The sequence below is a fragment of the Pseudochaenichthys georgianus genome, chromosome 7 (genome assembly GCF_902827115.2).
Source record: "Pseudochaenichthys georgianus chromosome 7, fPseGeo1.2, whole genome shotgun sequence".
NCBI lineage: Eukaryota > Metazoa > Chordata > Actinopteri > Perciformes > Channichthyidae > Pseudochaenichthys > Pseudochaenichthys georgianus.
In genome coordinates this window covers 6905022-6928682 of record NC_047509.1, presented here as the reverse complement: position 1 = coordinate 6928682, position 23661 = coordinate 6905022, and the positions used below count along the sequence as shown (strand labels likewise).

Genomic DNA, 23661 nt, shown 5'->3' with positions numbered 1-23661 from the left:
GTTTGGAGTCATTTGAGACATGTAAATCGTCAAAAAAGGTACATTCTCTGTTAGCTTACGTTCGCCCCGATTGAGCTAGCAACTATTTTATTCGCAATTTAACATGATATTGGATATGGGCTTAACTTGTCCTGGACTGGAATTTTCCCGATCTTTTCCCGAGGAGGTGTTTGCGAAAAAGCGCTTAAAATGCATGAATAACACAGATTTTTCAAAATGGCCGACTTTCTGGGGGGCGGGGCTAATGGAAGCTATTTGGAAATATGTCCGCAATTCCATCAGTAATGTCTGTGGCAAGATTGGGGTAGTTTGGAGAAACTATATGTGACTATCGCACAATAGGGGGCGCTACTGAGCTGGTGTACAAAAATGTACATTTTTTTTGTACAGTCTGGAAAAAGACGTGGGTTGTGACGTGTGTTCCAAGTTTTGCGTCCGAAAGTCATTTTAGCGATTTTGTGGCATTTAAATCGTCAAAATTGGTACATGTTCTGTTAGCTTACGAGCTCCCCGTTTGAGCAGTCGACTATTCATTCGCAATTTAGCATCACATTGGATATGGGCTGATCTTGTCCTGGTTTGAAATGTTTCCGATCATTTTCCTAGGACAAGTATGCGAAAATGCGCTTAAAATGGACATATTTCAAAATGGCCGACTTCATGGGGGGCGGAGATAATGGAAGCCATTTTGAAATATGTCCGTATTTCCATGAGGAATCTCTGTGCCAAGTTTCGGGTAGTTCGAAGAAACTATATTTGACTACCGCACAATAGGGGGCGCTACTGAGACATATTTGCTAAAACGTCCGATTTTTTTCTACAGTCTGGAAAAGGTTGTGGGCTGTGACATGCGTTCCGAATTTAAAGGCCGTAACTCATTTTCTCCCCTACTTATGGCTCGGTACATTTTTTAACCCTTCGATTTCGAGAAAAAACTGAATAGGACACGCCCACATTTTTCATTGGTTGCGACCCTTTACATCTCAGTTTATACTCACCCTGCCAGTATGTCTATGACAATATATATTTTTTTAGTCCATCGGTTCTTGAGATATAAATTAGTTGTGTTTTTGGCGCCCCCTATTGTTCGAAATGAACATTGTTTGTTGTGCCTATTCCCCAAGACACACTGAACCTATCCACCGAAATCTGTGATATTTGGATACATTTTGGATGAATTGTGAGCATTTATGTGTAGGCCACACCCTTTTGCTAATACCTTTTGATTGATGTCGGCCACATTTTTCCACACCTCGTGCTCATTTTGTACGGTAATGTGTCTGCCCCTCCATTGATGCTGTGCACTAAGTTTGGTTTGGAAAATCAAGAAATTGGAATTTAAGTTAATATTTCAATGTTTTTCACATTATGCTAATTTAAAAAAAATTAAAGTAGGCGGAGCTTCAGGATATGAGAGGATAATATGTAGAGCTGCTCCACCCGGATAAGTGTGCAAAATTTCAGGTCCGTCAGACTTACGCTGCGACTTTGTACATTTTTCGAAACACTGAATTTACACAGGTGGCGCTAGAGAGCAAGTTGAAAAATGTTCTCCCATCGAATCCAGAATGTTAACATTTTCACCGGTCCTGGCGGCGTTGCCAAATGTCGCTACATGAATAGTGTCGTAACCCCCTCAAAAACAGGTCGAAAGTGCAGAACCGGTAACAGAAGAATAATAATACTGACGATTTCAATAGGTCTTTGCACTACGTGCTCAGGCCCTAAATATAGTTAACTATATAACTACTAAGCTAAGGCAATTTATTTAGCTAAGGCAATTTATCATGGCTACAGGGGTGCCCAACCAGTCGATCGCGATCGACCAGTCGATCGCGGGGAGATTCCCAGTCGATCGCGAGATGTGTCTAAAAATAGAACAACAATGTTCTGTTTTATCATTAATGTCCTGTAACATAATCTTCCTGTGCCAGAATAATGCACTTGAGCGCATCAAAGCTTTGTGATTGGCCGGCGTGACCCCATGTGCTGGTGGGCAGTGAGCAGTGCACTAGTTCGCTGAAGTTGTTCGTGTCAAGACCGCAATTATGGCAGAAGCAAAAAAGCCCAAAATATATAATTTTCACTCAAAAAAACTCAACGCTCCGAGTGGGAGGATGATTATTTTTGTATCTATTCCACTTCCTGTACTGACAGTGGAGGTGTCCTGAGACTGGAGGTCTGCACCGGAACTGTCCTGAGAGTGGAGGTCTGCAGGCAGGCTCCCATGCACAAGAGTGGGAGGATGATTATTGTTGTATCTATTCCAATTCAAAGTCCATCTGTCTCATCTAAAATGCGAGCGTGGCTTTATCGAAGAAGGATAATTTAGGAGCGGCATTTCAAAACAGTGCACAAACGCTCCGAGACGGAATTCCCTCCTAATTCTGCCCTACGCTCCCAAAAGGGGAGGGGCCTGAAAGGACAGCTAAATGCACAGCAGTCCATTTTCACCAGGCCCAACAACAAGAGCAAGCCTGCTACCCAGAGCCATTTAATAGAAGAGTTACGACATCTCCGTTCACTCCAATGGACCACTTTTTTACAGCAATGGCGGATCGTGGAGCCTCTCAATCGTTCCCCGGAAGTTAGCGCCAAGGCTGGCAGAGCTGTGGAGTTGCAGCATAATACACCGTTCGTGACGGACTTTTAAAGGTAAGAAGAAGTTTAAAGATGTATATTGCGGATATTATCAGTACATCTGATTCAAATGAACATGTGTATTAAAGGATGTCAGTGGATTATCCCTAAATTAGTAGATTTAGGGAACGTTTACAGATAACAGATTAAGCTAGCATACCGAAGCAAGTTAGCAACACACGTTGAACAGCCTTTTAATTGTAAATTCCGTTCTCTTAATGTCATTTCGTCCAACATGTTGAATTAGAGAAGAGGGGCTTCTAAACGGGATTGTATGCGGGGGTGGAGGGAGTTAAATATTAGATAAATATAACTTTGGTGCGTGTAAGAGTGAGTGTTTTTAGCAGAGCCATATTGTGTCCTTGTGATTCTGTTGATTATTACCCGTCTGTATAATGTTGCAGCCCAGCTGATTCTGGATTGATGGCAAAGGGAGAGGGACTTAAGTGAGAGTGAAAACACAAGGTACGTTTAATACTACTGTTTTATATAAGTAAACACGTTATCTCCCCAAGGCAATAGGTGTGCTATATAGGTGTGGATAACCCTTTCTCCTGTCTGTTGCTCCCTCTCTCAGCACAAGAACCAGAGGGGGATTCAATGGAGCCTGAATACCTGCACTGAGACCCTCATCCTGCACCCTGAGTCTCAACTCTGTGTTTTTCAAGCCTTTCCCTGTTTTTTTGTATTAAACAAAAGCTTTCCCAATGGTGTGGTTTTCGTTTTGTGAAAAAGTGCAAATGCAGTGTTTGTATATAAATCACATATTTTGTTGCTGTTGGTCGTGAAATTGCTCCTGCTGACTTGAGCCAGCCATTTTTTCCTCCGCTCTGTGTCAGTGGGGAAGCCGTACATTCGTACTCCTTTCTCTGAGCGATTTGAGCATCCCCAGGCAGCACATCAAACCATGGTGGCGACTAGGAGGCAGCACAGCAAACCATGGTGGCGACTAGGAGGCAGCACAGCAAACCAGGACAACACGGAGGAAAAGGCACCGACAAACTGCATGATATGCTCTTCTATGTTTATTGAATTCCATGTATTTGCAATGGATGTTCCTAAAGCAACACATTTAACATCATCATCATCATATCCTGTCGGTCTCCTGTCCTTTCTGAAAGCCATAAAGACAACATTAGTCATTTAGATAACTTGTGTCCTCAATTACCAGGGGATTACTGAAACTACCATGAATTTAAGAAAATGGTAGAAATGAATCCAATCTGAATTTTAAAGCATTACTTTAGATCCCCTCCCTCTAAATGTATCAATAAACATTATAAAGTGATGCTCCTGACTACCATACAAGTTTAAGAAGATAATATTGGTTTGAAATAATTCAAAGCTATAAATAAACAGCAACAGGCTCTTTAACCAAGGCACTGTTAGTAACATGTAAACTAGTTGTTCACACTAATCCTAATATTATCACTTAATATTAGCAAATTCGATTTTATTTTTGAAAACATATTGATGTAAATACATACACATATCGATTTGTTGTATAAATATTGCAAATCAAAACCTTTATTCACTAATAATTACCAAAAATCGTAGTTCTATCTCCTGTTATCGATGCATTCACATTGCCCGCCATGAACTTCCGGGGAACGATCCCTCGTCTACATGAACCACGTGACGATAACCGTTTTTGGACTTCCGGTGTCGTAACTTTTCTATTAAATAGCTCTGCTGCTACCATAGCATTTTATCGTGTCAGTCACGTTCTTGCGAAACACATGAAGTCTTTCAAAGATGGCGAAGTTGTGAAGCATTCCTGGAGGCTGCCGACGCGCTTTTGGGGGACAGTAAAAATAACAGAAGCATTTCAACAGGTTTTTGATATAATACAAACTCAAGTTAGATACCGTTATTAATCAGCTTTGAGTTTGTTTGAACTTATTCATTATAAGTATTGTACAAAATGGTATAAGAATGCAAACATTAAGATCTGTTCTGTTTAAATTGATTATAGTCTATTATCAATTCAGGTTAAGAAACTAGTGTTGCTTGCATCCTATTATAAAAAGGCATTTATTTGTATAATCTACTATATGCAACAAAAAAAGGGTTTGATTCTATTAATGTTGTCTTTTTTATTGCACTTTGGCAGCAGATTCCTGTGTAGCTTCAGATCTGAGTTGTCTTAGTTGTCTAAGCCTAATTTATACTTTTGTAGCAACACTATTTTTATATAATGGCAAAGAAAGAGTCTTTTCTTTTTTCCCTGTGTCATATGTGGCAGCACTGTTTAATGTTTCTTGAAAACATTACCCACTGTAGTGTGACGTGCGAATAAACTCCAACTCTGTATCAACAACACTGTTGTGTAACTTCAGTTAAATACTTGTATGTGTGTAGATTAGAAAGAAGTAAGATAAAGGCAGTATTTTATGAAGTATTAATCGTACAGAGGTCAGTTTTATACAAGTAGAAGTGTGTATTTACCTGGTAGTAGTAATGGCTACGCCTCTCTATTTGGACTGGTAGATCTCGGCAGACTGGCAACTTTAAAAGTAGCTCTCGGTTCAAAAAAGGTTGGGCACCCCTACAGGCTAATGTACTGTACTTAAGGGGAGACACTTAAAGTGAATACAGTAAAATGTGTATCTAATAACGTCTTCACAATCGCCACATTGATATGCAAATGAGGCGTTAACTAGGCCTAATTAAAATGCACTAATTTGCATGCAGTTACTTCAGGACACTAAAAGGTCGTTAAAACAGATAAAAACATCATCAGGGGGTGATAACAGTCTTCCAAAAGGCATTTATTTAATTATTTTTAAGAATCCATATTTAAAAAAAGGCCAACATTCAAACATAGCTTGAAAAACAGATATGTATAAAGGCAAATAACAGTTACACTGCCATCATAAATATGAGGTAAGACACATATCACACAGAAATGTGATGGGCATTTAAATATCTCTATAACACGCTCTAAACAAGTGAACACAGCATGTGGCTAAAATGCACATTCTAAAATCATATAGAAGGAAGCATTATTCAACATAAAACAACACGTTTCATGATTCTTTGACAAATAAAAAGCACTCCTAAGTGGATGGACATGCTGTACCTGTGGTGTCAAAAATGTAACTTCAAAAAGTGTGAAAATAGTGACTGCAACTCTAGGAAAATTCTTGATATGCTACAATGAGGTGCTACTTTAATAACAGTGTAATTATCAACCACTGACATAAAAACCTATCCTCATATTAAAGTTATAAAGTTACAGACTGAATCGGAGTAGATACATATAATACACTGCCATCAAGTGGTTGCTTTTTATCTTAGTTCAAAGAGACACCTCAGACTCATTGAACAGCATCCGACAGATTATAGCCTATGTCCACTACGCTCTTAAAGTATAAACATGATAAAGAGGTGACGTAATAAATGAATAAACAGAAAAGTAATGTGTAATTTTTAAGATTTATCAATCCAAAAGTTCAATATTCTCCTACTTTCTTTACTTAAAACTCGTAATAAACTGAATATCTTTTGGTTTGGAAAATACACAAACAATTTGGTGATGTCATCTCAGAATCAAAATGTGCTTTAAAATAATTGTTTTGGCATTTTACAGACTATTCATCAACAAAAAAAGATAACAAAAAAGATACAATAGTTCCAGCCCTATTCTATTGATAGCAGTTTGTGGTCCACGACAACCAGACACACAGGAAGTGTCAGCGAAGCGAAGAGGAGCTCGTCAGGCGTCCACAGTGGGCAGCGGCTCTTTAGAGTGATCGTTGTACATGAAGGTCTGCTCAATGTTGAAGTCCAGCGGCAGGTGGTCCTTGTGCAGCTCCATGTGCGACGCCACCATCTTCAGCGTGGAGAAGAAGAGTCCGCAGACGGTGCAGCGATACATGAGCGCGCCGGCGTGCGTCTTCAGGTGGCAGATCATGGTGGAGCGGCCTCTGAAGAAGCGCAGGCACACTTTGCACTGGTAAGGTTTCTCTCCTGTGTGGATGCGGAGGTGGTAGGTGAATTCCCCCGAGTGTGCGAAGCGTTTGCCACAGTAGCGACACCGGTACCATTTCCCACGGACCCCCGGTGGCCCGACCCCCATGTCCTGCCCCGCGCCCCCGTTGGTCAGGACCCCCGAGGGCAGGCTTTGGATGGAACCTTGAAAAAACTTATCTGGCAAGCTGAAGCTCATCCCCAAACCCAGGTTGCTCATTTTCACAACCTCACGCTGAGAGGAGGAAGAGGGAAGGCACTCCAGAGGCTGGTCAGCTTTACGTTTTCCAAACCAGCCCGGGACCCCCCCTCCTCCACCAGGGGCCTCAGTGCTGTGCAAGCCGAGGTGGTACTGGAAGGCAGAGGTGGAGCGGAAAGACTGCGGGCACAGGAAGCAGTGCAGCTCCTCCACTCCTGCCGTACCTCCATCCCCGTCCGACCCGACTCTGAACGCCCTCAGCGCCAGACGCTCTCGTTCTTTCGTCGCCGCCTCCTCTGCGTGCGCCGCCATGTGTTGGTCCAGCATGCAGCGCTGCACGAAGCAGCAGGCGCAGTGCGGGCAGCTGAAGACAGGCAGCGACAGGTGGGCCAGGCCGTGCCACAGCAGCGAGCACAGGGAGAGCTGCGGGAGGCGACATACCCCACAGCTCAGGCTCTGAGGACACACGTGGCTCAGCAAGTGGTCTCTGACCGACTGTAGGGAGGGGAGAGACAGGGAAGAGTAGATATGAGATCTCATGTGGCTGCAGGGAACCAAATAATGCAATAGTTTTACTTTTTCTCCATGATACTGTCAGATGTCTTTTTGTAAAATCAGTTTTCTGGTATTAATGAATTCTGAGTTAGATTTATACTTTATTTGTTTAGTCTTCTATTATTCCAAGAGTAGAAATTCACCGGAGTGACAGAACTATACGTTTTCTTAATAATCTAATAATATTGTTTATGTGGCATATCCGCAGCAAATAACATTTATTTGAAAATGATTTAACAATCAATCTATTATCCGACAATTAATTCTAAACAATACTTTTCTATTTAATTGTTTACTTATGAGCGGTAAAATTAAGAATGAAATAATTTACAGTATGCTTGTACATTTTTATTATGTAACCCCCTTTTTTAATCTATTGTATGTAATTGTGTATTTGATTTTAGATGCCTGATTTTATTTAATTCTTAAGTTCTGAATTTGTTTACCTTTATTTCCCCCCTATATTTTGAAAAGTACTTTTTAAATAAAGTTTGATTTCATTATTACTTTACATTAATGTATTCATTTTCTTTGCAGCTGTAATAATAATAAAAATAATAGATTACATTTATTATAGCGCCTTTCAAGGGACCCAAGGCCGCTTTACATGTTGTGAATGAACAAACAAACAAACAAACAAATAAAGTAACAATGTGATAAATAGCAGTGGGAGTGGAAGCAGGGGGACTGTGATGGGTTAGGGGTCAAAGGCCATGGTGTAGACAGTGTAATAGAAACATATTAAACTCACTTACTTACTTGAATAATATCATAGCGTGATACTTATTTACTAATGTTGATCTATTACTACTTCTCACACTTGTTAGCTAAGCTTGGGAACATTCCTTATCAAGGCAAGGCAAGGCAAGTTTATTTATATAGCACCTTTCAGCACCAGGCAATTCAAGGTGCTTTACAAAAATGAAAGACATTCAGACAAAGGCATTTAAAAACAGTAAAAGATAATAAAAGAAACATTATAAGAAAAACAAAAAATGAAAGACATTAAGAAAATGGCATTTAAAATCAGTCATTAAAAAGAAAAGCTAATAAAATAAACATTAAAAGATAAAAGTTACAGTGCAGTCTAAGATATGAATAGTTCAATTATTTCGGTTCTTGATTTTTTATTTATTCACAGAACCTCCCTTTGGAATTCCGAACATTTCCGTTCCGATTGTTAATTTAGACTGATTGTTTTCACCATGTTATGCTCGCATGACATCCACAATCCGACCCTCAGGAGGGTGTACTAGCCCCCTACTCTGCTTTGCGTTCCATAGCAAAGTCTTTAAGTGTTACCTGAACACCCCGTGTTACCAGAACACTATTTTTCACCCGTCGGTGATGTGATACTTGTTCCTCAGTACAAATCACCCAAAAACTGATCGTAAACCCTGGCTACGACGGATATCCCAGATATCCTACTTTCGAGCAGTCCCTCTCATAAATGTCATGGAGTTTAATTACATTTAAATTTAAAACATTAAAATAAATAATAATAATAATAATAATAATAAAAGTTACAGTGCAGTCTAAGATATGAATAGTTCAATTAAAAGCAGCGACAAAAAGAAAAGTCTTCAGCCTGAATTTAAAAGTAGTCAGAGTTGCAGCGGACCTGCAGGTTTCTGGGAGTTTGTTCCAGATGTTTGGAGCATAATAACTGAACGCTGCTTTACCATGTTTAGTTCTGACTCTGGGGACAGAAAGCTGACCAGTCCCTGAAGACCTGAGAGATCTGGATGGTTCATCATTTAGCAGGAGGTCAGAAATGTAATTTGGGCCTAAACCATTCAGTGCTTCATAAACCAGCAGCAGTATTTTGAAATCTATTCTTTGACACACAGGAAGCCAGTGTAAAGACTTCAGAACAGGAGTGATGTGATCCACTTTCTTAGTGTTAGTGAGGACTCGGGCAGCGGCGTTCTGAATCAGCTGCAGCTTCCGAATAGATTTTTTAGTGAGACCTGCAAAGACCCCATTGCAGTAGTCGAGTCTACTGAAGATAAAGGCATGGACAAGTTTTTCCAAATCCTGCTGTGACATTAGTCTTTTAATCCTAGATATATTCTTTAGGTGATAGTAGGCTGATTTAGTAACTGTTTTAATGTGACTGTTGAAACCCAGGTCAGAGTCCATGACTACACCGAGATTTCTGGTTTTATCTGTTGGTTTGAACATTGCAGACTGAAGCTCAGCGCTCACTTTTATACGTTCTGACTTTGCTCCAAAAACCATTACCTCAGTTTTATCTTTGTTTAATTGGAGAAAGTTCTGACACATCCAGTCATTGATTTGTTCAATGCACTTACTCAGTGTTTGAATTGGAGCATAGTCTCCTGCTGAAATTGTTACGTAGATTTGTGTGTCATCTGCATAGCTATGGTAACTTATTTTGTTGTTTTTCATTATCTGAGCCAGTGGTAGCATGTAGACGTTAAAGAGAAGAGGCCCCAAGATGGAGCCTTGAGGAACCCCACATGTCATATTTGTGAACTCGGATGTGTATGTACCTAAAGAAACAAAGTTGTTTCTGTCCTTTAGGTAGGATTCAAACCAATTAAGAAGATGTGTTGCAGTGTTGTTAGTTACACTGTGTGCACCAAAAGTATGACCTTCACCCCAGGTGAACTGAGAACTTCCTGATACGGCCTCCTAACTCCCTAAACTTCCAGAATGCTCCTTTCAGTATCACCAAGCTTCCCTTTCTGCTCTCAGTGTTTAAATATGCAACCCAAACTCTATTCTTGGTCTTTCACTCTGCAGGCTGGACGCTCTCTGTACGACTGACTGAACTTTCTTGCAAGAAATAAAATACGACAGACAGCTGAATGGTTTGATTCTCTATCCACATTTGATAAATACATTCCCACCACAGACTGGCAACACATGTTCAGTGTCCTCCCCTCACCTGGAAGTCCTTGCTGAGGGGTTTGTTGCACACAGCACACTGCAGCTCGGCGCCCGGCCCCTCCCCTCTGCTGGTCAGCGCCCCCTGGGGGATGGTGTAGCTGGAGGCTGTCTGCCGGTGGTGACGCAGCAGTTTGCTCTGGCTGCAGAACTGCAGGTGGCACATCTCACAGGTGAAGAGCTGCACCCCCACGTGGGAGTGGGAGTGGGCCAGCCCGGCATGGCGGTCTGGGAACGAGGCCCCGCAGACCCTGCAGAGCCCCTGCTCCGTCAGGTGGGTTTCTGCATGTCTCCTGATGGCCGCCGGGTCTGCTGGGAGCGCCGCCGCACACGCTTTACAGGAGAACACGTTGACCTGGAGGAGAGGAGAGCAGGACCGCTGAGTGAGGGGCAATATACAGTAGACATGTTGTTGCTATGCTGTACAATAATCACTTTTATGTGGAAAAAACGTCCCAACAATTCTATAAGGTTCAAGGTCAGTTTATTTGTATTGCACATTTTAAGACACAGAGGCAATTCAATGTGCTTCACATAGGCATTTAACACATAATAATTAAAAAGAAAACAAAAACAAATTCATAAAGCGATGAAATACTGGCTGCAACTAAAAGTGCAATGATAAAGGCACGGTTTTTAACCTTGGTTTAAAAGAACCCGGGGTTGGGTCGGACCTCAGAATTGCAGGCAGTTTGTTCCAAGCGTGTGGTTCATAAGAGCTAGAAGCTGCCTCTGCAAATGTAGTTCTGACTCTGGGGACGACGAGTGAACCCGCTCCTGTTGACCTGAGAGCTCTGGCTGGCTCGTAACAGTGAAGCATCTCTGACATGTATGTTGGTCCCAATCCATTAAAGGTGGGGTAGGTACGTTTGAGAAACCGGCTCGAGATACACTTTTTGTTATATTCCATGGAACGCTCTTAACATCCCGATAGCAATGAATATATTAAACGCTTTGACAAAAAATCCATAAAAAAAATGTCATCTGTGGAAGCCGTGGCGCTGTAAAAAGCACGACCAATCATTTTAGCCGGCCCGGCTAAAGTAACTGGATGGCCTACCTGCCTGTCAGCCTTCCATCTGTGCACAAACTTATCTCGTGCCCTCATTGGTCATGTGCGCGTTCGTGTGTGTTGGAGGAGGGGCTCTGTAAGGAAGTGGCAGATTTTCTCCGGCTGTGTATTTTCAAATTCTAGCGCATTCGAGCTTGTTTCTCCAAACTTACCTACCACACCTTTGATTGCTTAGTATGTTGAAAGTAAGATTTTTAAGTGTATCCTTTGTGTAACAGGAAGCCAGTGCAGATTGTTTTAATGTCTCAACACCAATATGTCACTTAGTTCTTTACATTTCTGTTCCTCATTTTTAGCCATGGTTGTGTACTTATTTGTTTTTATTTGTATTCTATAGTTACTAATGTGAGCTTTTCTTCGCTATATTTAATACATTATTCCTATATTTTTCTATAGTAATTTATTATTAATTTATTTTAAATATACTGCTACTTTCTTTTACCAAGGTGTGCATATTTATTTCGTATTCCTTGTGTTTTTATTATTAATAACGTGTTCCTACTTTTTTATATAATATGTAAGTCCACTCTTTTGAATGAACCTGCACTCTTGGTGTAAATGTTCCCATTGGGGACAAATATCTGCATGACATATTTCAGTGTTTCATTACCTGGCTGCCCTCTCCGTTCTCCACATACACCAGGTCATCTTCATCCTCCTCCTCCTCCTCCTCCTCCTCACCGTCCTCCATGAAGTTCTCGTCGTCACTCAGCTCGATGATCTCTCCCGCCAGCTGTCTCCACTGCTCCTCCTCTGTCCCCTCCATACTCCCCTTCAGAGCCTCCCTCTGCTCCCCCTCCTCCACCTCCCCAAACAATATCAATCTGCCGTCCCTCTGGAGCTCCACCACGCTGCCCTCCACCGGCCCCACCTGCAGGCCGCTCAGAGGGTCTCTCAGAGGGTCTCCTGAGGACAAGGAGGATGGGGCCTCCGCTCCGATCTGAGCTGAGGAGTCTGGGAAGGAGCAGGAATCAGACGAGGCGGCGTGGTTTCTGTGAGAGCTTCCTGCGCTCTCAGAAACCCTTCGTCCACCTGCGTCCTCACAGCTGCCTTCTGCCTCCTCTTCCTCCACCCCCTGCTCCATCTTCAGCTGGAGCACCGGAGGCAGTACGTCTTCACTGGACTGGCTGCTGGTTAAAAGACTGTGTCCTCCCGGTGGATCCGCTGAGATCTGCCCGTAGCCGATATGAGAATCCATGTCTTCTGCCTTCAGGTGCAGAGACGCAGTCCCAGTGTGAGCCTCACAGCCGCGGGGGGTCGGGGCGGCAGATGGACCTGCTGATGAGGACAGAGAGGAGCAGGAGGCGGCGGAGGAGCAGGCGGAGACACCTGTGGATGCAGCAGCAGCAGCAGAGACCATGCCCGAGTCCAGCTCCCCGGGACTCCCTGCCTTCACAGACACAGAGGCCTGCAGGTCAGGGAAGGTGGAGTGACAGGCCTTCATCAGCTCGTTAACACCCAGCCTCTCAGCCAGCTCGTACAGCACCCCCACATCGATGAGGTCGGTCAGGATCTCCCCCGTGTAGACAAACGTCAGCACCCTCTCAAAGTTAGCCGGGGAGATGAACTCCAGAGAGAAGGCGGCGGAGGACGTGGCCGGAGCCCGGGTGAACAGGTTACGGAAGTACGACCCGGCGCAGGCCAGCACGGCACGGTGCGCTGCGAACGTGCGGTTTCCGACCTGCAGGAACACATCGCAGTACTGGCGTGATTGGCGGCAGCGGTTGAGCTCAGCGAGGAGGCCGGCAGCGTGGCCGGGACCCTGCAGCCGGATCCTCATCCTGCTGCTGCACCTGGAGCGCTACAGAACCACTGCAGGAGCACAGGAGGACACACAGGAACATGTGTGTTAGTGAAACAGTATGGGGAACTCTTCCTCCTTTCATAATGTATTCCATTATAATTTTGAAATGTTAAACTGCAAATTATGGAATATCTTTGATACTTTTGTGATTGTATGAGTTCATAAACACCAAGGTACTTAAAGGTTCTTATAATACTATATGTAGTCTTTGGGCACATTCAATAAAACAAAAACAAACATAAGGAAAAAAGGGTGTTCCCATATGAAACTAAATATACACTGATGTGGAAAACTCACCTTTTAGCAAAACAGTTTGAACAATTTTAACAAAAGCCAAAGAACATGTATGTCTAAATTTGACTCAGTGGTTTCAATGTTAACATAAATAATGTAATCATTTGTTTATTAAGTCAATGGTGACGACCCAACAATTGGTATATCTCAATTTGGTTGCTGTCTTCAATTATAAATTATCTTTAAATAAAACAATAATTAATTATTATATTTTCTTTAAAATATGTAATAAATATATAGAAGAAACAGTATTCCCATGTACCCAACGACCTTGTACGGAATGATAACAAGGTGATAACAAAGACTTTTCAGTCAAACAGTTTGACAGATTAGTGTTGTTACTTTACAAACCCAGAGAACACTTATGTATGAAACTAAACTGGACGCATTTTATGAGTGTATGGTAACCTCCCACTCCACTGGCTGTTTGTAACCCTGGCTTCTGTCTTGATTTCATCATCGACTAAAATAGTTTTTAAAAAAGATTAATTTACAGTTCAATAATTATTAAATACAGACCTTTAAACACAGAGAGCTGGGACTTTGGTGAAGTATTCACATGTATTAAGGACCTTTTTTGTAAACCCTTAAAACAAATATAATAACTATCAAGACATACAGTGTCAGTGACAGAGATTTAGAAATAAATAAAGCTGTGGATAATCTTTACTCCGCCTCCGACATACCAAAACAAACACACATTTCCCCAAGGAACCATAGAGGTATTAGTATTATTATCAAAATGTATTATAAGCCGTTAATTCCAACAAGAAGCTAACGCAGCTTAGCCATGTTTGTATTGACTGTCCACTAAACCAGACACATTTTACACACTTATTCGAAACAAAAATCAACCTATTTGTAATGAAGTCACCTCGTTAGTATCCGTGTTATGACTTACCCATTTAAAATGTGTTTGTAGGCGAAGAATACTCTTCTCCTTTTATTATGATTTTCAGTCTGGAGCTCATTAAATCCCTTGTGATCTGCCGTCGCATTTTGGTGACGTATGTCAACAAAAGTGAACTGCGGACGCCCCCTTCAGTCTGAACGAGGAACTGCACCAAGTATGTTTCACTCAGTGATGGAGTACAATTTTTGTTTATTTAATTTTTGAAATGTCGTTGTGTTTTATGAAAGGCTGTAGTATTTTGTGAAATGCTGTAGTATTTTGTGAAATGCTGTAGTGTTTTGTGAAAGGCTGTAGTGTTTTGTGAAAGGCTGTAGTGTTTTGTGAAAGGCGGTAGTGTTTTGTGAAAGGCGGTAGTGTTTTGTGAAAGGCTGTAGTGTTTTGTGAAAGGCTGTAGTGTTTTGTGAAAGGCTGTAGTGTTTTGTGAACTCATGTTTTGACTTGCACTTCAGGGCCACCGTATTTAGATGATACCTTAAAATAATTCTACTTTTAAGAACAGTTTACCGAACCAAAAGTAAAAGCCATCATCTTTCACAATGGCCGATTTTAGAAGAACATAATGTTACTTCATCGAGTTATAATTATTGATGCCATTTCTCTGTATATCCCATAGACTGTATATAAAGGTATATCCCCTTATTGTAGCCGGTAAAGGAGGATGTGTTATTTAAAAAATTCTCCTAAATATACTAGCTGAATAGCTGAATTTAACCAAAAACGTTTAATGTTGACCTGCAATTTTAATACATATATTATGTTTTACCTATAGTTGGTTACGTTTTGTATTATTAGTCTCAAATAAAATATTCAAAACAATTAAAGGTAATAATTAAATGGAGTAAGAGTTTTAGTGGAGTGGAACCATACAACCATAGACTAAATAAAATAGCAGAAAGTTCAACACAGAATAGTAAAAGTCCATTGTTATTGTCTGCCTATATTTCTTACATTTATAAAAAAAAACAGTAGATTACCAACAATTTCCATGCCACAAAGGAGAAGTATAGAAATTGTAAATTGTGATTCTGATTTTTACAAACCAACCAACGCACTGTAATGCGTATCGTGAGCACTGTCATAGTTTTTTTAACCACGCATGGTATCCATGAAAAATGTCAGTCTGGCTTTAAACCTATGCATAGTACTGAAACAGCCCTTTTAAGAGTTTTTAATGATCTGCTCTTAGCCGCCGACTCAGGCAGCCCAGCTGTCTTGGTGCTGTTAGATTTAACTGCTACCTTTGACACTGTGGATCATAGTATCCTGTTGTCACGGCTTGAACAGTCCGCAGGCATTACAGGCTCTACCCTTGCATGGTTCAGGTCTTATTTGACGGACCGTATACTTCTCAGTGCAGTTAGGTGCCTTCTCCTCTGCCAAAGCCCCTCTTACCTGTGGGGTTCCCCAAGGCTCGATTCTGGGCCCCATCCTTTTTCTATTGTACATATATAGGTTCAATTCTCACAAAACATAATATCCCCTTCCATTGTTACGCTGATGATGTACAGATCTATCTGCCTCTCAATCAAAATGCCAACTCATTACAGCAGTTGAAGGACTGCTTAACAGAGATTAAATCCTGGCTGAGCCAACATTTCCTCACCCTCAATGAGAGCAAGACCGAGGTCATCTTTTTTGGACCCCAACCAATAGTCTCCCCGGTTGATATTCTGGGCTCCCTCAATAAAAATATCCTCCCCTCTGTTATGAACCTTGGAGTGACCTTCAACAGCGCCTTTACATTTGATAAGCAGGTTAGCACTGTAGTCAAGACCTGCTTTTTCAAAATACGACTATTGGCTAAGACCAAGTCGTTTTTATCTTTTAAAGACCTAGAAAGGGTTATTAACGCCTTTGTTACCTCAAGACTGGATTATTGCAATGGTCTGTATGTGGGTATGGACCATATCACCCCCATTGTGGCTTCATTGCACTGGCTTCCAGTTCGGTTCAGAATAGATTTTAAACTCCTTTTGTTTGTTTTTAAAGCCCTAAATGGGCTGGCTCCTGCCTATATAGCCGAACTCCTCCATCGCTACACCCCAGGCAGAGCCTTAAGGTCGGCTGATTAGCTGCTGTTGATAGTGCCTAAGACCAGGCTTAAGACCCGAGGGCATCGAGCTTTCGCAGCGGCTGGCCCTAGGCTCTGTAATACTTTGCCCCTCCATGTGAGGTCGGCCCAGACCCTGTTTTTTTTTTTTAAATCAACACTTAAAACTCACTTTTTCTCTCTGGCTTTTGTTTAATTATCTATTTATTCATTTAGTTCTTTATTTTAATATTTATAACATAACATAGGATTTCATAAAGTATTTTTAAAATAGTTTATACATTATTGAAATATAGGAATAGTAGATAGGATTACTTAAAATATAGTACCTTATATTTCATCTTTTTTCCCTTTAGACCCTTGCGGTTTATTCTTTAAAAACCCTTACCCTTACCCACCCCCCATTTCCCCTCTGCTGGTCTATGGCCTTGTAGAGGGTAACGGGGTACAGAGTCGCATCTGACGAAGAGATAGGTTGTTGTGCTCCCTATCTCTGTTTCTTATCTATATCTAATAGAACTGCTCGGGTCTTGATAGATTGAGTGGGGAAGTTCATGAGATCTTTCTAGAGGGTTATCAAGAATAACTTTGATCCAATGACCTTTTCCCTCTCTGTCTGTGTCTGTGTTTTCTCTTGTTCCGATTAACCCAGCCAAATCTTTTTTCTTGTTTTGTGTCTATATCTACGCCGGGGTCCGGAGTCGAGGCTGATCCTCTTGCTGTAGTCCTGTGTCTTGGATCCTCTATCCTGAGTTCTGGATTAAGTCGTGGACTTCGGGTCGTGGCTGAACCTGTCTCTGCGGTCCTGCCTTGGGTCTCGTCTTGCTGCTTCCCTGATGGCTTCCACAGGATTGTCGCTGACATCCTCGTGGATTCATCTTCTTATTACAGACACATGCATTTCCTAACATTCGGTCTATATGCTGTAAAATGGATTATCTCTTCGATTTACACACGGCATCTATTGCACGTCTGTCCGTCCTGGGAGAGGGATCCCTCCTCTGTTGCTCTCCCTGAGGTTTCTCCAATTTTTTCCCTTAAACTGTGGGGTTTCTCTGGAAGTTTTTCCTTGTACAGAGGGACAGAGGGTGTCGTTTTTCTCATACTGATATTCTGAACAATCTGTGCTGTTGCATTTGCTGTGAAGTGTCTCTACTCTAGGCTATTTTTATTATATGTACAGCGCTTTGGCTCGACCAAAAATCACTTATAAATGTGATATATAAATAAAACTTGATTTGATTTGATAGTTCAGGGTCAAACCCCTAAAAATGGTGACATAATCTAAAAAATAAAACTAAGCGAATTAGATATGTAATGGTAAAAGGGAAGAGAACAAAATATTTCAATTTTGTATTTAAAAAGTACTTGAGTAAATGTATTATATACATACATTTAACGACTAAGGCTAAGAATACGCCATAATGTTGATAGGGGCAAAGAGAGACAAAATAAAACACAAAAACGATCATAATAATGCTAATTAAAAAAAGTTTATTTTATCCCAGTAACCATTTCTTTAGCTCATGAGAGACTCACACCACCCACAAAGTGTCAGAAACTGATGACACCTGCAACTCTTCATACTTCACTGTAAACTCATGGGATCGACCTACACAACAGTAACGTGAACGTGAACAAAGTCTCTTTGCCGCCTGGCCCTCCCAAATGAAATACCCACATGTTCACATTATGAAAAAGCATTTTGTTTACTGGATTATGCTTTTATGACATGTAGGATAGTAAGAAATCATAACATAGACAATGATAAAACAAACTTGACATATTTTCAAAACTACCAGTAGAAATCATTTACAAAATTGAGTCTTTGATTTTTCAGTTGTGTCTTCGTTACAGAGAGAACATTAAGTATGTAGTATAGATACATTTACAGTATAATAAAACGCCATATCTTTGACCTGTGAGAGTAACACTGACATATTTCTTATTCCAAACCATTCATTTTTCTAGTCTAAGCAGAAGTATTTCAGCTGATTCGTCACTGAAAAACTGTTTATATTGGCCAAACCAGCCTTTAAACTGCTGCAACAGGCACACATATCTAACAACATGACTAACTGTATTTGTAAAGCCAAAGAAAATAAGAGCTGTTTTGGTCCAGTCACAACACATTGGAATAAAAGCAGCACCCTCGACAGTCACCCGACACCTCTCAAACTTGTTGCTTTTCATCGTTGGATTATTGCACTTCTCCTGTAGGAAGTGAAACAAGAAGCAGTTCTCCTGCTCTACAATTACAGCTACAAAGTTTCTACTCGAGTCATTTTGAAATGAGGTCAACGACAACACAGTATTTCAGCAACATAAGTCATCAACAAATCGAATGAATATTGCTTTTAAAGTTGTTTGATATGTTGTTCAGTCTTCAGAAACTACTTTTTGAATGCTTAGTACTACGGTGAAGTCCTGTCAAGTATCCATGTTTTTTTTTGTTGAAAGGTTCTCTAAATCACTGAGCGTCCTGCAGTCGTGTCCAGCTCCTCCTCCGCTACGAGACCCGTTTCCTGGAGCTGGTGCGGCCCAGGCTGGCGGTGCTGGAGCGGCGGGAGAGGACGGGCGTGGCAGTGGAGGGCGACGTGTCGCTGGGGCAGCCGTGCTGGAGCAAGATATCGATGCATCCTTTGCTCCCGTTCTTTGTGGCCAGCTTCATCGCCGTCTGGCCGTGGTTATCTTTCGCCTTGACATCGATTCCGTACTGTGAGGAGAAAGAGATGATATTCACTCACTCAAAGGTTTATTTAGAGATAAGATCAGGAACCTTTTCTCTTTAATGAATGTAAAACATATGATTTGTGTATCCACTCTAGATTTGTTTGGGTTACCCCTTGTCCCATGCTACACTGGCCCAAACAGTTACGAGAACCTTTTGAGGAACTCAAGAACTTGTTTCGATCGGGTGAAACCACAGGGTTCATTTACTGTTAATAATCATGTGATACAGACAGACGTGCAGCTAATACACAGAAGAACAGTACCTTTCAGTGTTGTTGTTCCTTCTTTTTTTCGTTATCGGTCTAGTTTGGCTTAACTACACATCACTTTCACAGGGATGTGCAACTTTTAATTCTAAGTTTAGTTCCCGTGGTTTCATATGTGTACGTTCTTCCTCTACTGTGACATGTCACATGATTTAATGTTCAAAAAGCTCTTTGTTTTTCTCATACTGCCTGTGCTGCAGCACCTATTTTCACCCTCTGTCTGAAACCAGAGCCCAGCCTGCTCTGATTGGTTAGCTGGGCAGGTCTGTTGTGATTGGTACACAGCTTAGAGATGTCCCGCCCCTTAGCCTATCACAAACAAAGTGTGGGAGAGCTAGCCAATAAAGGTGTGAGTGTTACATAGTGATGTCACAGAGTCCAAAGGAGGCATTTCAGGCAGGGGAGGAACCTCTGGAGGAAACTTTGGGATTTAAGTGTCTGCAGACCATTTACATGCACACAAACCTATATAACACACAGGTAAGGGAAACCCCTAAAAAGCACAATAGGACCTCTTTAATTCTTGCTGTAGTGGGTCGCAGTCATCCCCTCTCTTTCCCGTTCCTACTCTTAAACTTATTGTACAAGTCTATCTAAATTAAAACTATTATTTAGAAACCAAATAATTAATTAAACGTTTTTTAAGCTATTTGAGAAACTATTTATTAGAAAAAAAATTGGTTTTTTTGCATCTCTTTGTTATAATTATTATTATATATATAAATATATTTAAAAAAAAGAAATGTTTCTGACATGTTCAATAAATTGACTAATAAAAATAAACTCTCTTTCAAGGCAAAAAACCAACAAAATAAGTTGTAAATGTGAACAGGAAGTGGAGACCCACCCAGATGAGCAGCTGGGTCATGACCACGTCTCCCAGCTGGCAGGCGGCGTGCAGCGCGGAGTGAGGCGCTGCTTCGCTCAGCTGAGCGTTGATCTGCTCCTTGGAGCTGTGGGCGAGGAGGATCAGCAGCCGGGGCAGATCTCTCTCCGTCACCGCGGAGAGGAGCCAGGCCGGCATGCCTCCGTCAGGGTGCTGGGGCCCCTGGGGGGGGACAAACAACCGCTGCTCGTACTTTGCACGAATCCACGACTCTCTTTCCTCCCTGGGAAAACAAACACACAGGAGATCCAGTCAGGAGGAGGTGACCACGGTTACCATGGTTCATCAGCACAGAGCTATAACACATGTCATTTGGATTAGAAGTCACATATCTTGAGTAGATATTTGAGGAATTGTCCTTATTCCTCTGAAAAGACAAGTTATACAAACTAATGCTTTTATTTTACGATTTGATATCCCACAAGTGCTTTAATGCCAAGAAAGACCGCCCAATTCAGCGACTATAACATAATAACTAAATGGTTCGTATGCAAATATGAGACCACGTGTTTCTATCAACTAACGTGTAAATCTTCCTATAAAACATTAAGGAAGTGCAAAAAACTAAATATCTTTTTTTTTATGAATACTCTTCGACAATTGAGCACATTCATTGAAGAAATGTATCTTTATTCCAATAATATAATATAAATAAATCTGAAAAAGCAGGCAATTTGGAACTTTGAGTATATTATTTTATATTTTAATTTGTCCTATTAAGTGTTTGAATGCAGGACTTTCATTATGACACTATTGCTACTTGTATTTATTAGATCTGTGTACTTTGGTGGGTTTGAAGCCTGTTGCTGCCTGAAAAGCATTCATCATCTCATATTCTGTGTTCGTGTTACCCACCGTGTCGCAGTGGGCGTGGGTTTGACCCGGCCCTGGGTGCAGCTCTCCCAGATGTTGTTGGCCATGTGGTTCCCGATGGCGGCCAGGACCTGCGTGAGCTCGCCGGGCCAGTCGTCCAGGTCGAGGGAGCGCACGCGGGACAGCTGAGTGCCGAGGTTACGGTGGACCCCCGAGCACTCGATGCAGATCAGAGCGCCGAGGTTCAGACTGGCCCAGGTGGGGTCTGCAGGGCGGAGGAATTATAAGAAAATGATCATTCACTTACACAGATTACTGAGATGCAGTGGTGAAGGAAGTGGTGAAGGAAGTGGTGAAGGAAGGACTTTACATTGTAACGATATAGCTACTTTCTAAGATAAGATCAGATAAGAAGTACTTTATTGATCCCAATTTGGGAAATGTTTGGCATTGCAGCAGCATCAAAAGACGTGGCATTTTACATTACAGAAATTAAAAGACTAGAAATAAACAATCCAAAATGTAAACATCTGAAATAGAAAAAAAATAGCATTAAAAATAATGAAGATCTGTGTTTCTATTTGACTTTTCTTTGATCTATTTTCAGCTACTTTATTCATCTACTGCACTACAGTTCAGAAGCAAACACTATACTTTGTGCTGCAACACATTTCAATTGAAAGCTACAGAATATGTACTTTTCAAATTAAGATTAATAACAACAAAAATAACAAACAAATATTATAAATAACACTTTATTGATCTTCAGGAGAAATGACCAAACCAACCAGAAGAATAAAAACAATTGCATTTAAAGAAATATGAATACATTCATTTAAATAGGCCAGCTGAAATATTAACGAGATGAAGAAATTAATAATTATAACTATAATAACTAATAACTATAAAATATATGTTATTCTGAAATGGGCCGGTTTTCATAGTGAGTACTTTTTGGTACAAAGTTTATTTTATTGCCTATGACACTTTTGCATTTTTACCTCGCCTCATCAAAACGATTTGTTTGCATATATATTGCTTATTTTAAAAAGTACTTCTGCCAGCACAGTAGAGCAAATGTAAACATTGTGAAATCACAACTGCAGGCTCTGGATGGGGAACATTAAAGACACAATTCTCCTGCAGCGGGAGATAAAATGTTTAAACGTTAGAAACTCACTGGCTGCCTCACAGTCGACACACTGACTGTTGCCCTTGGCGTTGCGGATGGCCTGCAGCGCGACAGCTTCACTCTGGCTGCTCCTCCGAGCCTGCACAAACACAAACAAACACACATGAAATCCTTTATTTGTTCACACGATTACTTAGATTACAAGAACAACGTGTTTAAATCTATCTTGCGCTCTATGTTAACTAGGGCTGTGTAATCAGAATCACAGTACTTTTACACATATAAGGAATGTTCTTTGGCATATAAGGAGCATACATTAGAGCACATGTGTCAAACTCAAGGCCCGGGGGCCAAATCAGGCCCGTGGTGGATTTCATTTCGGCCCGCAGGATCATTTCTAAATACTATTAGATCTGGCCCGCCGGTATATTGCACGCACACCTTCACTCCATCCTGAGGGTCTCCTCAGCTCAGAGCCTGACCCCAAACATTGATGACCTTGCACCCAAGATGAGATGCCAAGTATCTGCTTGAGCTAGCTTCACAGAGCAGCACACTGAGTTTACATGTTTCCTTCTGCACTTCCTCTTGAGACAGCAGGGCATGCTTGTTTTGTCTTTGAGGGGAATAGTTTTTTTTAAGCTGTTGTTGGCCTGTGGGGAAATGTAATCATAAGAAATGACTCCGGAAAAGCTGCAGATAGAACCATAAGAAATGAATGCAACTGATTATTTAATGTTGTTTTTATAGGCACTAATCTAAGCTTTGTTAGTTCCAGGTTTAATATGTGCAATAAGTTCATTTCAATAAGTTTAGCTATAAACATTGAACCAGTCCGGCCCTCGACGAGTGCCGATTTTTTAATTTTCGCCCACTGTGTATTTGAGTTTGACGCCCCTGCTGTAGACAATACGAGGAATAAAGTCTGAAGGAAAGGAGCAAGAAATATTTCCACGATATATAAATATACGAACACCAAAAGTACATCAAAACATGTAACAAAGTACTTTGAAAATCCCATACATATCTTGATTGTGTAGACGTGCAGGAAATGCAATAGAAAACCTCTACATTTTCTCAGGGTAGACACTCTGAAAAATGTCCCTACCACTTTCTAAATTAAAAGAATGCCCTTTGACATCCAACATTAAAACACACAATGAACATCTGTCTGCAAAGTATCAATGAATGTCAACTTCTAATTACTAATCAGTGTTTTTAAGAATAAATGCAGCATCAAAAACTAAAATGACTGTGAGACTCTAAAACCCCTGATGTGAATGTTGGTATAATGGCAAGTAGGGTGTGCGATGTGATGGTATTGATTTTGACTTTCAGCCCACTTCCCACTTATCCCAGGCTCATTATCCAGGAAGTATATGGACATGCCGTTCCACCAGAAGCCCCTTCAGATCGACC

General features: G+C 41.2%; 2 protein-coding genes and 1 long non-coding RNA gene across 7 annotated transcripts in view; 1 reads left to right on the top strand and 2 right to left on the bottom strand.

Moving 5' to 3' along the window:
- The first annotated feature begins 2563 nt into the window (after positions 1-2563).
- On the top strand, positions 2564-3329 carry LOC139434079 (uncharacterized). The gene is made up of 3 exons (XR_011643493.1): positions 2564-2655; positions 3045-3105; positions 3218-3329. It is a non-coding gene; the product is annotated as an uncharacterized lncRNA (long non-coding RNA).
- Positions 3330-5390: 2061 nt separating this feature from the next.
- LOC117449543 (zinc finger and BTB domain-containing protein 39) lies at positions 5391-14441 on the bottom strand. Its single transcript, XM_034087290.2, has 4 exons — positions 14351-14441; positions 11962-13163; positions 10281-10634; positions 5391-7306 (listed from the first exon to the last, which is right to left on the bottom strand). Exons 2-4 carry the CDS (start codon positions 13129-13131, stop codon positions 6359-6361), a joined length of 2472 nt encoding a protein of 823 aa, XP_033943181.1. The 5' UTR covers positions 13132-13163; positions 14351-14441; the 3' UTR covers positions 5391-6358.
- Positions 14442-17885: 3444 nt separating this feature from the next.
- Positions 17886-23661, bottom strand: part of agap2 (ArfGAP with GTPase domain, ankyrin repeat and PH domain 2) — a 29274-nt gene continuing 23498 nt past the window's right edge. For all 5 annotated transcript variants that reach the window (XM_034087285.1, XM_034087287.1, XM_071203716.1 and 2 more), the window contains 4 exons: positions 22291-22381; positions 21153-21375; positions 20259-20520; positions 17886-19128 (listed from right to left, as the gene is read on the bottom strand). In XM_034087285.1, coding sequence (XP_033943176.1) covers positions 18922-19128; positions 20259-20520; positions 21153-21375; positions 22291-22381 — 783 coding nt within the window. In that variant the 3' untranslated portion in view covers positions 17886-18921. The remainder of the gene's footprint in view (positions 19129-20258; positions 20521-21152; positions 21376-22290; positions 22382-23661) is intronic.

What these genes read in the sequence shown, in the direction of transcription:
- LOC117449543 (XM_034087290.2), bottom strand. Translation starts at nt 13,131, where the DNA reads ATGAGGATCCGGCTGCAGGGTCCCGGCCACGCTGCCGGCCTCCTCGCT. An exon ending in AGAACGGAGAGGGCAGCCAG is followed by an intron (nt 10,635 to 11,961) that starts GTAATGAAACAC and finishes CCTCTCCTCCAG; the next exon opens with GTCAACGTGTTCTCCTGTAA. An exon ending in CCCTCAGCAAGGACTTCCAG is followed by an intron (nt 7,307 to 10,280) that starts GTGAGGGGAGGA and finishes CCCTCCCTACAG; the next exon opens with TCGGTCAGAGACCACTTGCT.